Source organism: Rattus rattus, chromosome 2, assembly GCF_011064425.1.
Source record: "Rattus rattus isolate New Zealand chromosome 2, Rrattus_CSIRO_v1, whole genome shotgun sequence".
NCBI lineage: Eukaryota > Metazoa > Chordata > Mammalia > Rodentia > Muridae > Rattus > Rattus rattus.
The window spans coordinates 185692151-185709179 of NC_046155.1; the positions used below are offsets into that span (position 1 = coordinate 185692151).

General features: G+C 35.3%; 1 protein-coding gene across 1 annotated transcript; it reads left to right on the top strand.

Annotated features, from left to right (window-relative positions):
• Positions 1-702: 702 nt before the first annotated feature.
• On the top strand, positions 703-12883 carry LOC116894615 (vomeronasal type-2 receptor 116-like). Its single transcript, XM_032896329.1, has 6 exons — positions 703-899; positions 3369-3660; positions 3939-4751; positions 7903-8130; positions 9633-9756; positions 11979-12883. Exons 1-6 carry the CDS (start codon positions 703-705, stop codon positions 12881-12883), a joined length of 2559 nt encoding a protein of 852 aa, XP_032752220.1.
• Positions 12884-17029: the final 4146 nt, after the last annotated feature.

The following is a 17029-nucleotide window of genomic DNA, read 5'->3' on the forward strand; positions in this document are numbered from 1 at the left end:
AAGCGTTAACATTGATAAAGTGTGCTTTTGTGGTGAGTTGTTTATATTTGTATACTATGTATTCAGAAACTTTGCCTGATTTTTATTTCTGCACACAATGAAAGCAGAATTTTTTTAGATATATTAAAGGTTTAACAGTTATAGATAGTTCATACAGTGCATGATTTGTGGATTACAGAGCTTCACATATGAAGTTAACTCATCCTAACATTAACTTGGATTATACTATGCCCAGTGTGTAACCATGATCTATGCCTAATATAAATTATTCTTGAGCCATTAATGTACATCTCACTGTGACCATCTAACAAAATACACTGACATAATTTCTAATGCTGTTTACTTAGGTAGATGTTGACACAGTCTTTGGATGAAACTTTCTAAAACTGTCATTTACCTAAGAGCTTTAATTTCCTTAAACATTAATAATGCCATGGAACCAGAGACTCATGTAACCTCACATATATTTATCAATTCATGTTTATCACACTGTAGACATCAGATGTAGAGCCCCAGGGAAGAGAGAGTTTGAGATTTCGCCAGGGGTGGTAAACCACCTGGGAACGAATGTTACAAATGTGCAAGCTGCTTTTCCTTTGGTCCCTGAAATAAAAGCTGATGGAAATATGTGAGTACCATTTGACATGTTGTTCTGCAAGGAACTTAAAAATCTTTATTGTTCAGACTTAGAAGAGGACAGAGATGTTCACTTTTATTTTCCTCTTCTTGCTGTTGAACATTCCATTTTTTGTAGCAGGATTTATTCATTCTGGTTGCTTTTGGAGAATGAAGCAGAATGAAGACAAAGATAAAGACTTGGAGAAAGGTTGTGCTTTCCCCCTTAGAGCAATTCAGTTGCCTGTGGAAAAAGATTATTTCAACCACATTCTGAAAAAAATGTAAGTGCTTTTGTGTTTTTCATATGAAAGTCATTATTAATATTTTGGGGGTGTTTGAGATTAAGGAATGGATGAATGCTCTAAGTCTTGTCCTGTCCTCCAAACTTTCATTGTAGAAAACAATGCCAAATCCTTTTAGAGACTCAAAACTATTTCAAGTTTAAATTGGCCTAGAGAGGATTTTGTTTTTCTTCTACATACAAGGCTTCAAGGTGAATTAAGAAATGCCTCTTCTTTGACCTATCAAAAAAAAAAAACTCTCCTTGTGACAGTTTTCATAGCACAGTTACCGTAATATTTTTTATCAAAAGTAACCCCATATTATTTAATTGAGCATTATCCTGAAAAAAATGTAATTAAATGACTACGGGGGGTGTGCTTACAGTCCTTCCTGAAGAGTGTATAGCCCCTAAGACATATACTGTTGCAACTAATGATTGTAGAACACCTAGCTCTTGAAAGCATTCACATTGATATTGAGTTACATTTGATCATCTGTGTGTGGTCATGCTCTGGTGTTTGAAGCTGTCTTGTTAATGGAAGTAGGAGATCTGTCATGCCTGAACCTTATAGGCTCCTGTTCATCAATACTTTATTTGTTCCACTTGAATAAATACACAATCTCTGGATATAAGTATTGCAAGCACCAGTTCTTTACTCTCTCATTAGAAAAATGAAGGAATATATGGACTGTAATTGATATGTTTGCATTCTTAAAATAGTGAGGCTGTCACAAATATACTGGTAACTTCTGCTTTGTCACTTGCATAAGTGAAACTTTGGCTTATGTTAGTTGGCAACACCAAGAGCTAAAATAGAGGAGTAACCTACTAGGCCATCATTTATGAAGCATTCTTCTCTTTTTATAAGTTGTTTATTCTTTGACAAATATCACATTTCCTCTATGTCTCTATATCAGAAACATTACAAAATATATCTGCATATTTTTCTATTGTATGAACTATACACATCTTTATTTTTCTGTATTTTTATCATTTTTTCCTCAAACACAGCTCTTTCAACCACTAGCCACTCTGATGGCAAAATACTTGATGTTTATGATGTTTAGTATGCAGGATTTAGTTCAGGTCTTTGAGTCACACAAGCACTAGTCTAAAATTCCTTTTGTATGTTACTGAAATTTCAGTAATATCTTTTCTATATGTCTTCAGAACACTCGAAAGGTGCACAAGAGTAGAAAAAACACAACAGAAGTACAGTTTCAAGGTGGAAAACAGTTTGTCAATCTCTGAGTGAAACATTCAGAATGAATTAGGATGTTTGATATATATTGTTTAGATGACAAGAAATGACTTGGAAAAGACAGGGATTCTTCTTCTTCTTCTAATAAACATAAATACAGAATGACTTTATTCTTTTCGAACTGGTTTCTCTAACAATTTTAGTACAAAAAAAGTAAGATTTTTTTACACATTTTAAACTTCATATTCTTCAATTAAACAAACATGTGATATTGGGAATATAAATCCGACTGCAATTGTTGGATGTTTATTTTTCTCATTAGATTGCAACATTGTGTTGATATAATTGTAATGGCAGTCATAAGATATTATTTAGAAGAAAAATGTGTTACTCTGATATAGCATGAGTGAATATATCTCATGACTGTGTAAAATATAAAACAGATTATCTATTTTTGGATATTGGTACATGTCCGTATTCTTAGCACACATGACCTGTAAAAGTTGAAACACTGTGCCTTTGACACCAGACTACTTTACAGAAAACTCTCATTCAAAACTGAGATCATTGACTCTTTCATTCCCTAATTTTTCTCATTGCTCATGTTCATACACATAGATGAATATTGTCATAAACCACCTACAAAATGCAAATGTGGTCTTTGAATTTATTTAAAATCAGTGATATAAAGTTAATTTTTTCTCTGCCTTGATAAACTACAAAAATAAATAGAAAATAATGAGGATGAATATGGTGGGATATGTAAACTATATTACACACTAGGCATAGTGAATTGTTAGGAAGCCAAATATTGTTTCAGAAATACAAATGTGCACTGCAGAGTCATTATTTTACTGCCTAAGCCAATTCAGTTCATTTCATAAAAAATACTATAAACGTACTGGCTAATACAGCACATAATTTTCTTATTTCCAAATAATTTCAAAATGAAAGACATGAACAGGCTTATTGTTTTAACAAAGTCTCTAGCCTTGTTTTACTATCAGCGTAATGACTCAAAGACCCAGATATGGAAAATGATTTTTGTGGTAGATGCCTATAGCACATCTCATTTTTGGAAGATGCACTCTCATGAAAGTAAAACCTTGTGTAAGCTTCAAGCTTCTTATGTCATCTAAACCATATACTAAAGGATACTTTTTCTTGTTAGTATGCAATATTGTGCAGTACAGGAAAGTTATGGTTTTGACTAAAAATAAACATCTTTAGATCTCTATTCATAGTAAACATTGTACACTTTTACAGAACACCAACAAAAAACTACCACTATGCTCTGGCCTTGGCTTTTTCTTTGGATGAGGTCAACAGAAACCCAGATCTCTTACCAAACATTTCTCTAGTATTTGATGTTCAAGAAGATGGTTGTATGAGTATGTCAAAACTAGAATCTCTTACTTATTTTTCCCAACAATTTCATGCAATTCCACCTAATTATATCTGTGAAGAAGAGACCAATTGTGCAGTGGTGTTAACAGGTCCAAGGTGGACAACATCTGTGAACTTTCGGAAGATCATGGACCTGTATAAATCTCAGGAGGTGAGATTTTGTTGAGTAGGAACTTATGAAGTCATGTTGCCTTAGGTGACATTTCTGGAGGCTAAGAAGTATTTAATAATGGACAAGCCTTATGTTTATGCCATATATGTAGATCAAAGGTAATATTCATAGACTTGATGGGTCTTCCACATTTTATTTTTGAAACAGATGTGAGGGAAGAGAAATAGGTAAGAAATTTTTAGAACTCTGTTTCAGAAAAGCATGTTTGTAAGTTTTTAGGAGTGCTTGCTAACTCTTGCTGTTCCCTGTGCCCTAAGGTCCTTCAGCTTACCTATGGACCTTTCCATCCTATCATGAGTGATCATGGACAATTTCCTTATCTGTATCAAATGGCTCCCAAGGATACATCTTTAGCCATGGCTATGCTCTCCTTCATAATTTACTTCCATTGGAATTGGGTTGGGCTGGTCATCTCAGACAATGATCATGGTGTCCAGTTTCTATTACATTTGAGAACAGAGATGGAAAAAACTACAGTCTGCTTCTCATTTGTCAGTATGATCCCAGTCGACATTCCTTTATATATGTCAAGAGCTGAAGTGTATTATAACCAAGTCTTGACATCATCAACAAATGTTATTATTATTTATGGTGACTCAGACAGTACTCTAGCTTTGAACTTTAGAATGTGGGAATCTATAGGTATACACAGACTATGGGTCACCACCTCAGAGTGGGATGCCACTACAAGTAAAAGGGGCTTCACCCTTGACTCCTTCCCCAGGACTTTTGCTTTTACACACCGCCATGCTAATATTACTGGTATAAAAAAATTTGTCCAGTCATTGAACCCTCTCAAATACTTGGACAAATATTTGGCAAGTTTGGAGTGGATGGCCTTCAGGTGTGATGTCTCAACATTTAATTGTAAAAATCTGAAGAACTGTTCATTCAATGTGTCATTGGAATGGCTAATGGAACAGACTTTTGAAATGGCCTTTAGTGATGGCAGTTATGATATATACAATGCTGTGTATGCTGTGGCTCATGCCTTTCATGAAATGATTTTTCAAAAAGTAGATAATTCACCAATAGACAACAAGATAAGCTCTAAATCTCCCTGCTTGGAGGTAGTGTTTCTACCATTGGATGATTTTCTTTTTCATCAATGTCATTCTCTTTAAGAAACTGTCACAGGCTCAATATCAGTGGACCAAGAAATATTTCATGTAATAGGATATTTTGTGAACATTTGTCCTGCTGATAAAGTAAACTTAGAAGTTGTAACAAATCTTTAATTCAAAGGTAGTGGATTCAAAGGCATGTTTACTGATGAAGATCAGTGTTTATTTTTTAATGAACACCCAAATATCATAATACCTGTTCTAATTATAGGAATATAAAGAGTCCTGCCTCATGAATACTCTCCATGATGAGAAGATGATATCCTGTTCATTTGTTGCCAATATTTAGGAATAATTATAATCATTGCATGTGTCTGAGTTTGCCTGTGTGTTTTTTGTTTGTTCTGTGTATGTGCCTGCAGGTATGGATGTTTGCATAACTGTGTCTATGTGTGTGTGCACATGTACACAGTGGGTGTATACATGTGTTCATGTTTATGTGTATATTTTTAGATGTGAGAAAATATTCATCTACATAACAAAGTCTCTCTGTGTAGATGTCTATATTTTTGTATGTTCCCAATATGTATTTGTATGTGCATGTGTGTGTATGTGTGTGTGTGTGCGTGCGTGCATGTGTGTGTGTGTGTGTGTGTGTGCGTGTGTACTAATTAGGGTTTTATTGATGTAAAGAGACACCATGACCAATATAATTGTTATAAAGAATAATATTTTGTTCTTCTGGCTTATGGACTTAGTCCATTATCATCATGGTGCAAAGTATGACAGCATCCAGGCACACATAGTGATTGAGAAAAGATGAGAGTTTCATTTTGATCCACAATTTGCAGGAGACTTCTGGTACATTATTTGTGTTGGTTGAACATAGAATACCTCAAAGCAAACCTCCGTAATTATAAAGGTTATACCTCATAGTGACAAGAAGTCAACATCTCCTTATAGTGCTACACTTCATAGGCTAAACATGGAAACTCATGAGTTTGTTTGCCTACTCAAACCACCATATTTCAGAACGTTGCCTACATATACTCATGGGTTTTAACATATCGTGAAATGCATTTTGTCCAACTTTAAAAATCCCTGGCATCAACCACAATCTCAGACTTATTTAAAATTTCAAAGCTGAGAATCTCCTTTGAGATAAGTGCGATCTGTTTATTCTCACTCACTGAGGAAAAAAAAACAGAAACAAAAACAAAAATCAGATCACATACTTCAAACATATAATGAATTCCTTCAGTTCCTAACCTTGACTGTTCTGAAATTTGCTCTGTAGTCCAGCCTAACTTTGAACCCATAGATCTACGTGCCTGTTTCCTGAAATCTGGCAATAAACACATGAACCAATTTGCTTGGACCTAAGCTTTTCTTTCATCATATTTCACAAGGTGAAAGAATATCTGGGAAGAATTTCAAACTAAGTTTGTAACACTCTCATTTTCATTTAATACATTTCATATGTTTAATCTCCTTGAATATTGGATTTAGTTTCACTACTCTATTTTTTCATTCTTTAATCTTTTTTATAACAGTCTAGTCGTTATTCCCCATTCCCCTCCAGGTCTGCCCTCTGACTGTTCTTCATCCTATACCTCCTTCCCTATCTCCAAGAGGATGTTCCTCCTCCCAAAGCTGTGGAGGAGGATGGGCCCATAGTAAGACCAGCAGCCTCAACTAAACTGGACACCTGAGATCTCTCAGACACTGAGCCACTAACGAGACATCATATACCTGCTGATAGGAAGCCCTAACATTATTCTTTCTACTCTGATGTCGCTTTAAACCTTGATACATTTACTTTGTATCTTTCATTGTTCATCTTGCTTTGTTTCATCAAAGAGTTCATTATAAGAATAAACCACAAGATAGTCGATACTAGGCTGTTTTATACTTTATTTTGGTACTGAAATCAATACAAATCTCTTCACCTTACTTCAGCCACTCTTTTGATAAGGGCAAATTGCAGCCACATTTTTAACCAATGTATCACAAGAATTGTCACTAGGCAACATACTAAAATTATTTTCTTCTTTATATAAATACAGGAGACCTTTATAGATGGTTATGAGCCACTATGTGGTTGCTGGGAATTGAACTCAAGACCTCTGGAAGAACACTTACTCATGCTCTTAAACCCCGAGCCATCTCTCCAGCATTATTTTCTTTTTAAACATTTTAATTCATGACCTCACAGTTCAAATCACCCTCAGCATGACTGTCTTCCATCTATATTTCTATTAGAATATTCCATGAAGCCCCAGTTAAACCATTCAATTGCTTCTCTAGTTTTGAATTCCAAAATATACATTCAAACAAAAGCATGGTCAGGCTTATACAAGTAATAGCCAATTTCATGTTTCTGACTTCTGTCTTAGTTGGGGTTTTATTGCTATGAATGTACACCATGACCATGTACCTTTATGGAAAAGATGTTAATTTGGCTAGATTACAGATTTAGAAGTTTAGTCCATTATCATGCTAAGAAGTATTGCAACATCTAGGAAGAAAGGGTGCTAGAGAAACAGCTGGGAGTTAAAAATCTTGGTCCATAGGTGGCAGAAGAGACTGTCTACCGCTCTGGGTGTATCTTGAACACAGGATGAATAAAATCCCACAGTCAGTAGTACATTTCCTCCCACAAGGCCACACCCTCTAATAGTGTTATTTTTATAGCACAAACATTCATATACATGAGCCTATGGGGTCCATACCTATTAAAACCTAAAGAGCATAAAGAGCATGACTATGTGTTTCATGTATTTCTGTGCTTGTGTGTATGCATGCATGCGTGTGTGTGTGTGTGTGTGTGTGTGTGTGTGTGTGTAAATATCATGGTAGCTGAGTTATCAGTATATCTCTCTATTGAAGTGAGTCTCCTGTGTGTAAATATATGTGTGCCTGTGTTTGTATAGTGCATATCTCTAGTATGTGAATTCATTTTGGTGTTTGCGTTTGGCACTTTCCTCTGAAAGAAGTAAGATTCTAGGAACATTATCACAGTTTGATTGATCCGTTTGCTTTCATGGACACTTTTTACACTCAAAATCTTCAAAAATGTTGCTTAGAAGGTATAAGCAGAACATGATCTGACTTCTACCAAAGGCATATGCACTACAGAACACTGCTTGTCTTTCAGCTGCACTCCTATCTGAGGAAGATCCACTTCACTAATCCTGTTGGTGACAGAGTAAATGTGAATGAGAAGGAAAAACTGCAGGCAGAATATGACATTTTTCAAGTTTGGAATTTCCCCCACAGTCTTGCACTTAAGGTGAAGATAGGAAAATTTAGCCCGTATTTTACACATAGTCAACAGCTTATTGTATCTGAAGACACTATAGAATGGGCTACAGGAAGTAGACAGGTGGGTCTGAACTAACTCAACCCATTTATATTACCTAGCATTAAACACTGATACTAAGTTACTTATTTGTAACTTAGTGAAATGAAATAGATTGTCACAGAAGAAACTATTTGTAGTGTTATGTATTATACTTATTACTTTTACTTTTTTATGTGACATATTATTAATTCTTAAAGTATATTTGGCATGTTTATAGGAATTTTTTTATCAGAAACTATTTCTGGTTTTTAAATATTAATACAAAATATAAATATGAACAAAAACTTATTGTTTAATACAATCTCTAGTAAAGTATGAACTGTCCCTTTGGTAACATATTGATTATTACACAGTTATTTTCATGTCTCCTGCTGAACTTCTAACAATTATGTTAAAAAGTATGTGATTAACTCTAAGGGAGGAGTAAAGTAAAATGTAAGTCATTGATGCTTACTATACAATATTATTTATTCTTTTTTTATAAATAGTTTCTAAATTGCCAATATCTGAATCCATACATTTAGATAAACTATAACACAACTTTAAAAAATGCATATGTTTTTTGTATTCATGCATGTCTGTGAATGCCCTGAATATATGGTTCATACTGATGCCAGAACATGTTGATGATTTCAATTCCTGGGAAACTAAGACAACTTAGGACAACTCCATGGGTGATGGAATTCAGATATATTTTCTGTTCGTGGACTGCAATTATTATTAACAGCACAGGCCTCTCTCTTGACTTAAATCATTCAAAATAAAAGCTATTGCTTACTGAGAGAACCTTGCTTGCCTAGCTCAATATTCATCATTCGCTCAAACAAATAAGGTTGTGTCTAGTTTCTTCTTCTTTGTGTGGGGTTATTCATCATAATAAAAATGTGGTTTTGAGTAAAATATTAAATTGTATCTTCCATTATTGTCCTAGGAATATTACAGGTAGTATTTCTGCTACAGATGGTTATGGGTAATCTAGTTCAAATGACTCAGTTACAAACTGTGCTGAATTTTCCATGTATTGATTTTTGGAAAGTGTAAGCTGGATTTGTGGTGAAGTCTCAGGATTCTCAGGCAGTAAGAAATCTACAGTTAGAATCTTTCTCAGAGTGAGGACAGAAGCCATTCTAAGGGAAAGAAAATATGATTTGGAAGTTTAGCTATGAAGCTATACACATAACTCTTACAGAGGCCAGCAATAATACCTTATGTATCATTTAACCAGTTCTCACTTGAGTATTAGAAACACATCCACTAGAAGAATAAAGCTGGTTACTAGAGTGTTTGCAAAAAAAATTTAAATCATGTGTTTCTTCATAAACTTCTAGAAGTTGGGAAGCAATTAAGCTTTTCATCAATTTCTTTCCACATATTAATGTTTGGCAATACATAATATACTAAGTAAAATGTGGGCCCTCAGTTTGTATATGCAAAATAGTTATTGATAATATAATATGCTAAAGTATAGATATGGAACCCATAAGCAAAAGTCCTCATATTAGCATGTACATAATTTTTCTCAGATTCCGCCCTCTGTTTGCAGTGCTGATTGTGGTCCTGGGTTCAGAAAATTCTGGAAAGAAGGTATGGAAGTTTGCTGTTTTGACTGTATTCGGTGCCCAGAAAATGAAATATCTAATGAGACAAGTGAGTATTTGCTGCAGGGATAAATTCTTCACATTAATTATCTTCTTTTACCCACATTTGGATACCGGTGGCATCGTAAAACAAACTAAACACAAAAATATGACTTTCTTAAGTCTGTATAGGAATATGTTCATTAACAATGTCCCTGAAAGAAATAATTAATGCATCAACAAACATGTTTGTAGGTTTGTTGCAGATGGCGTTTTCTCAAAATTGTTTTAATAATTAAACTGCAGTGTTAATTAATTCTAAACATTTCATTCTTAACGATTTATCTTCTTCATAACTACATGTAGATTAGATTCCAGCAATGAATCTTTAAAATATTTATGTATTCAGTTAACATTTGTGCATGAATCTGTACTGGTTGTGCAAAAGCCCATTAAAAACAGCATGGAGTATTGGATCTACTGGATTGTTTTATTTGGCTTCTGGGAATCAATTCCAAGTCATATGTAAGATTACAAAAGAGGGCTAATAGTTACTTGTCCTATATTCTATATTTTGTATTTTAAACCAAGTTAATGTTATAAATAAAATATTAAAATGGTTTTGTCCTGAAAGCAATTAGTTCATAATTATTAAAACATTAGTTTTAACTACATTAGCCACAATAGTTAAATAACTAGGGTTGGCTAAATACAAAAGGCACACAGATTTCTACTTCTATCACCTTTCATCCTATAGAATGAAATGAAAACCCATGAAGAACACTCATGGCCAGTGAGATAACTCAGCAGTTACATTTGTTAAGTCTAAAACTGATTACCTAACTTCATCCCAAGGGTCAATTTAGTAAGAGGAAGTTACAAAGTCCAAGAAGTTGTCCTGTGACCTCCATGCACTCCTACATACAACATATTTCAAAATAATTGAAAACATGTAATAAAATGGTTTTAAATGTAAAAACAAATAAGAATTTATATCAACAAATACACAAAAACCTTTATATTGTTATTTAATGTGTATGTATGTTTAGAGGGTGGGTTAGTGTACCCAAGTGCAGGAACAGGTTAGAGTTACTGAAAGTTGTAGGACTTCTGCCATGGGTGCTGGGAAATGAGCTCGGGTTTTTTGCAAGAGAAACACATTCTTTTCAGAGCTGAGCCAATATCCTAGCCCCTTAACTAATTAACTGACTACAGAGGTCACTATATGCATTGTTCTAGAAATAAAGACTTAAAATTCTTAGAGCATGTTATGTCTCTCTGCAAAATTCCAGTGATTTAGCAGCGTTGCAATCACACTTACTCCACTTATAATGGTGGGGATTTCATTAATGATTAGGATACTATTGCTTTAAACAAATGGATGGAGAAAATGTTCTTGATTGAGGTTCCAGTGTTAGCATTCTTATGATATTTACCAATATCTTCTTCACTCTTAAGTTTACTTATAGAATCTGGATTTCACGTAGATAGCAATTGGGGAATAAAACATTTGCTGTCTGATGTCAAAGGTGTTGGAGTCAATATGTAGGGCTTTTTGCTGATTAGAATATATAGAAATACTTATCTTCAGTTATGGGGTTACAAAAGGTTATTTACTTATTCATTTGTTGTACTTTTCAAACATTATTATTATAACTTATGCATTTCTTCTCTCAATTTTACACTTACACTCACCCCATATACAAAAGGTTCTTTTGTAACTTTTACAGGAAATCACATCTAAAAATATACATACACATTAAACCTACTGATTCCATGTATTGTTGCTTCTGTAGCAATGCATTTGAGTTGGGGTACTAATTCTAAACTATGTGTGTACCTCTTGTCTGAGTAGAAAACAGAATCCTTATTTCTCATGAGGTCAGTATTCACAAAAGAGATAGCCTTTAGCAGTGACAGAATCTCTAGGGCCTGTAATTTTAAAATGAATTTAGTACAACTGTGTTTAATGATTTTTTTCTTATATGAATTCATCATGTTTGTCATTTCATCATAGCACTCAAAATGTTCTAAGAAAGCTGTGCTCTCTGAGAACAGGATAAATGATATTATCAACACAGAATTAAACATATACATAAATGATTGTATGATTTCATTCTCCATAAGATAATGAGAATTAAGAAATAGAATCACTTCAATTATATCTTCAGCAACAAAATGAATATATTGCAAATAACTTCAACATATTTTCTTAAAAAACACATAATGGAAGTATTCTATCCAAAAAACAAGACTGTACCAGCACTAATGATAATTTCCTTTTTCCGTCAGATATGGATCAGTGTGTGAAGTGTGAAGAGGATCAATATGCTAACACAGAACACACCCACTGCATTCACAGAGCTGTGGTCTTTCTAAGCTATGAAGAGCCCTTAGGGATGACACTGGCCTTAATGGCCTTGTGTTTCTCTGCATTCACAGCTGTGGCCCTGTGGATCTTTGTGAAGCACCATGACACTCCCATTGTGAAGGCCAACAATCGCACCCTGAGCTACATCTTACTCAGCTCACTCATCTTGTCTTTCCAGTGCTCTTTCCTCTTCATTGGCCATCCAAATTCAGTCACCTGTCTCCTGCAGCAAATCACATTTGGACTTGTATTTACAGTGGCTGTTTCCACAGTGTTGGCCAAAACAGTTACTGTAGTTCTGGCTTTCAATGTCACAGGCCCTGAAAGAAGGATGCGGCAGTTTCTGGTGTCAAGGGCACCCAACTATATCATTCCCATTTGTACTCTCATCCAAATTATCCTCTGTGCAATCTGGCTTGGAATTTCTCCTCCCTTTATTGATAGTGATGCATGCTCTGAGTATGGCAAAATCATTATTGTGTGCAACAAGGGCTCAGTTACTGCATTCTACTCTGTACTGGGATACCAAGCCTCCCTTGCCATAGGGACCTTCATTGTAGCTTATTTGGCCCGGAATCTTCCTGACACATTCAATGAAGCTAAGTTCCTGACATTCAGCATGCTGTTGTTCTGCAGTGTCTGGGTTACTTTTCTCCCTGTCTACTACAGTACCAAGGGAAAATTCATAGTGGCTGTGGAGGTGTTTTCCATCTTGGCCTCCAGTGCAGGCCTGCTGGGATGCATCTTTATCCCCAAGTGCTATATTATTTTATTAAGTCCAGAGAGAAATTCTCTTCAAAAGTTAGGATGGAAAGTATCATCCTGAACTTATATTTTATAAATTGTAAGTGATAAAGGTAATGTTGCTACAGAAGAACTTATTAGAAGAAATTTTCAAGCTGTATACATTAACTAGTTACTGTCACTCTTTTTCTAATTATTATGGCTAGCAGTTTCATGTATAATAGTTTTCTTTATATTGTCTCCTCTGTGCTTAATTTCTTTTCTTTTTTCTTTATTTTCTTCCTCCTTCAGTTATATTTATTAAAGTTATACAACCAATTTACATTTAAAATTCTCACTTTACATCCCAATATTAGCACTCCCTTCAAGCTACTACTGCTTCATGCAGATCCTCCCTGATTTCCCTTCCCTTTCTCCTTTGAAAGGGGAAGAATACCCTGTGTATCATTCCCCCCTAGGACATCCAATCACCGGAGGACTAGGCATACCCTCTCCCACTGAAGCCCTTCAAAGCAGCTCAGCTAGGGCAATGGAATTCACAGGCAGGTAACAGGTTCAGGGACGGCCCTGATCTACTTGCATGGGGACACACATGAAGACCAAGCTGCACTTCTGCTTTCTATGTGTGTGGAGCCTAAGTCCAGCCCATGCTTCCTCTTTAGGTGGTGGGTCAGTCTGTTGTTCCAGGTTAAGTTGTCATTTTTGATCTTTTAGTGAAGTCCCTGTCCACTTTGGTTACCTAAATGGTTTCCCTAAATCTTCCCCAAACATCCATCATATGTATGCTTGAGGGTCTCTGCATCTATTTCCATTGGCCACTGTGTGGAGCCTCTCATAGGATGTTTATACGAGACTCCTGTCTGCAAGCATAACAGTATCATTAATAGTGTCATGGATAGGATTTTAGCCATGGGATGGGTCTCTATTTGGGCCAGTGATTGCTTCGTTATTCCTTCTATCTCTGATCTATCTTTATCTTTGCACATATTATAGGTAGGATACATACTGTGTCAAAGGTTTTGGGGATGGCTTGCTGCCCTTATTACTTCATTGGGAGTCCTGCTAGGCTATAGACAGTAAACTCTTCAGGATCCATATCTTCCACTGCTTGGAGTCTCAGCTAGAAACAACCCCAAATATACCATGGTGTCTTCCCTAGTCACAGGGATGACATTTCCTAGAGATTCTCTGAACACTGATGATTTCTTTTCTCTCTTGATTCTTCTACACCAGATACTATTCTCTTGCAGCACAACTGTTTCCTTATTTTCTCATCCCCTTTCCCTCCCTTCATCTACATCCAATATCTATTTACTTTCCCTTCTGAGAAAGATTCAATCATTTATGAGATCGTTGTATGAACTTCTTTATGTCAGAATGATACTTTCTGGTTCCATCCATTTGCCTACAAAATTTAGGATGTCCTTGTTTCAAATAGCTTGGTAGCATTCTTGGAGTAAATGAACCATATTATTTGTATCCATTTTTGGTTGAGGGACATTTGGGCTCTTTCCAGTTTCTGACTATTGTGAATAAGGCTTCTATGAACTTAGTGAAACAAGTGACCTTGTGGTATGGTGGAACATCTTCTGGTTGAGTAACCACTTCAAAATTTTGAATTTGCAGAGTAGTTGTATCAGTTTATAATCCCACCAGCAACAGAGGAGTGAGTGTTCCTCTTTCTCCACATCCTTGGAAGCATTACTATCACTTGAGGTTTTTTTTAATTTTTTATTAGATATAATTCTTTATTTATATTTCCAATGTTATTCCCCTTCCAGGTTTCCTGTCGATAAGCCCCTATTTCCTCCCCTCATCCTCCCCCATATGAGTTTCTTCCTATCCATCCCCCTTATTGCCCCCCCCATATTTCCCTGCACTGGGGTTCCAACCTTGGCAGGACCAAGGGCTTTCCCTTCCCCTGTTGCCCCAACAAGGCTATTCTCTGCTACATATGCAGTTGGAGCCCTGGGTCAGTCCATGTATAGTTTTTCGGTAGTAGTTTAGTCCCTGGAAGCTCTGATTGGTTGGCATTGTTGTTTTTATGGGGTTGCAAGCTCCTTCAACCCTTTCAATACTTCCTCTAATTCCCCCCAAAGGGGGTCCTGTTCTCAGTTCGGTGGTTTGCTGCTAGCATCGACCTCTGTATTGAATATGCTCTGGATGTGTTTCTCAGGAGAGATCTATATCTGGTCCCTTTCAACATGCATTTTCTAGCTTCATCAATCTTACCTAGTTTTGGTGGATATATATATATATATATATATATATATATATATATATATATATATATGTGTGTGTGTGTGTGTGTGTGTGTGTGTGTGTGTGTGTGTGTGTGTGTGTGTGTGTGTGTGTGTCACATGTGGGTCAGGCTCTGAATGGCCATTCCTTGAGTCGCTGCTCTAAACTTTGCTTCCATATCCCCTCCTATGGATATTTTTCCCCTTTTAAGAAAAAGTGGGGGCATCTGCATTTTGCTCATCCTTCTTCTTGAGCTTCCTGTAGTCTGTGGATTGCATCTTCATTAATTCAAGCTTTTCAGCTAATATCCATTTATCAATTAGTGTATACCTAGTGTGTTTTCCTGTGATTGAGTAACCTCACTAAGAATGATATTTTCTTGTTCGTTGATGTTAACCATTCTGATTGGTGTAAGGTAGAATCTCAGTGTCATTCTGGCTTGCATTTCTCTGATGAGTACTCCTTAACCATTTGAGGTTCCTCAGTTGAGAATTCTCTCTTTAGCTTTGTACCCATTTTACATTTGGTTATTTAGTATTTTGGTTAAATTCTTCAGTTCTTTATATATTTTGGATATTACTCCTCTATTGGATATAGGGTTGGTGAATATTTTTCCCAATATATAGGTTGCTGATTTGTTCTGTTGACAATTATCCTTTGCTTTACAGAACTTTTCAGTTTTATGTGGTCCAATTTAACAGTTTTTGATAATACAATTTGAGCTATTAGTGTTCCCATCATGAAATTACCTCCTGTACCAATGAGTTAAAGACTGCTCCTTTATTTTTTGTTTTGTTACACGTATTCTGTCAGATTTTTTGTGCAGGTATTCAATTGACTTGGATTGAGTTATGACTTGGTATTAAATATGGATATACTGTCATTCTTTTACATGCAGACATCTAGTTAGTTCAGCCCTGTTTGTTTGTGTTTAGCCATTTTTGACAATAACTAAGTGTCAGAGTCTCTCTCTCTCTCTCTCTCTCTCTCTCTCTCTCTCTCTCTCTCTGTGTGTGTGTGTATGCGTGTATGTGTTTTTGTGTCAGATTTTATAAATCAATCCCTCATTTTCTGTATGAATACCATGTAGTTTTATTACTATAGCTCTATAGCATAGCTTGAGATCAGGGATTGTGATATATCTAGATGCTCTTTTATTGTAGAGCATTGTTTTTAATAAATCCTGCATTTTGTTTTCCACAAAAAGTTGAGACTTGTTCTTTCAAATCTGTAGAGGATTGTGTTGGTGTTTTGATGGGAATTGCACTGAATTTGTATATTGTCTTTGGTAAGATATTAATTTTTACCATGTTAATCTTACTGGTCCATGTGCATGATATACATTTCTATCTTCTGGTAACTTCTTTAATTTCTTTCTACATTGATTTGAAGTTCTTGTCATACATATCTTTTATTTGCTTTGTTAGAGTTACACCAAAGATCTTTTAAATTATTTGTGGTGACTAAGATGAATTTTGTATCTCTAATGTCTGTTTCAGTCCCTTTATCGTTTAAAAAAGAGGGTTGCTACATTTTTGAGCCACCAAGCTGAAGTTGTTAATCAGCTCTAGGAATTCTCTGGTAGAACTTTTGTTATCACTTATGTACACAATCATACCATCTGCAAATAGCAATGCAATGACTTCTTTCTTGCTATGTATATCTGCTTGATCTTTTTTAGTTGTCTTATTGCTGTAGCTAGAACTTCAAATCATAAATTGAGCAGATAAGGAGAGAATGAGCAGCCTTGTCTAGTCCCTGATTTTAATGGGATTACTTCTAGCTTTTTCCATTTTATTTGATGTTGGCTATTGGTTTGCTATATTACTTTTATTATGTTTACCTATGTGCCAGAACTTCCAGATGTCTCGAAGACTTTTAACATAAAGGCATGTTGAATTTTATCAAAGGTTTTGGAGCATGTAGCTGATATGGTCATGTGACTTTTTTTTCTTTTCTTTTTCTTTTCTTTTCTTTTTTTTTTATT

Excerpts from the sequence above, each read along its gene's own strand:
- LOC116894615 (XM_032896329.1), top strand. The coding sequence starts at position 703 with ATGTTCACTTTTATTTTCCTCTTCTTGCTGTTGAACATTCCATTTTTT. Across the intron at positions 900-3,368 it reads AACCACATTCTGAAAAAAAT|AACACCAACAAAAAACTACC; the intron begins GTAAGTGCTTTT and ends ACACTTTTACAG. Across the intron at positions 4,752-7,902 it reads CTAAATCTCCCTGCTTGGAG|CTGCACTCCTATCTGAGGAA; the intron begins GTAGTGTTTCTA and ends CTTGTCTTTCAG.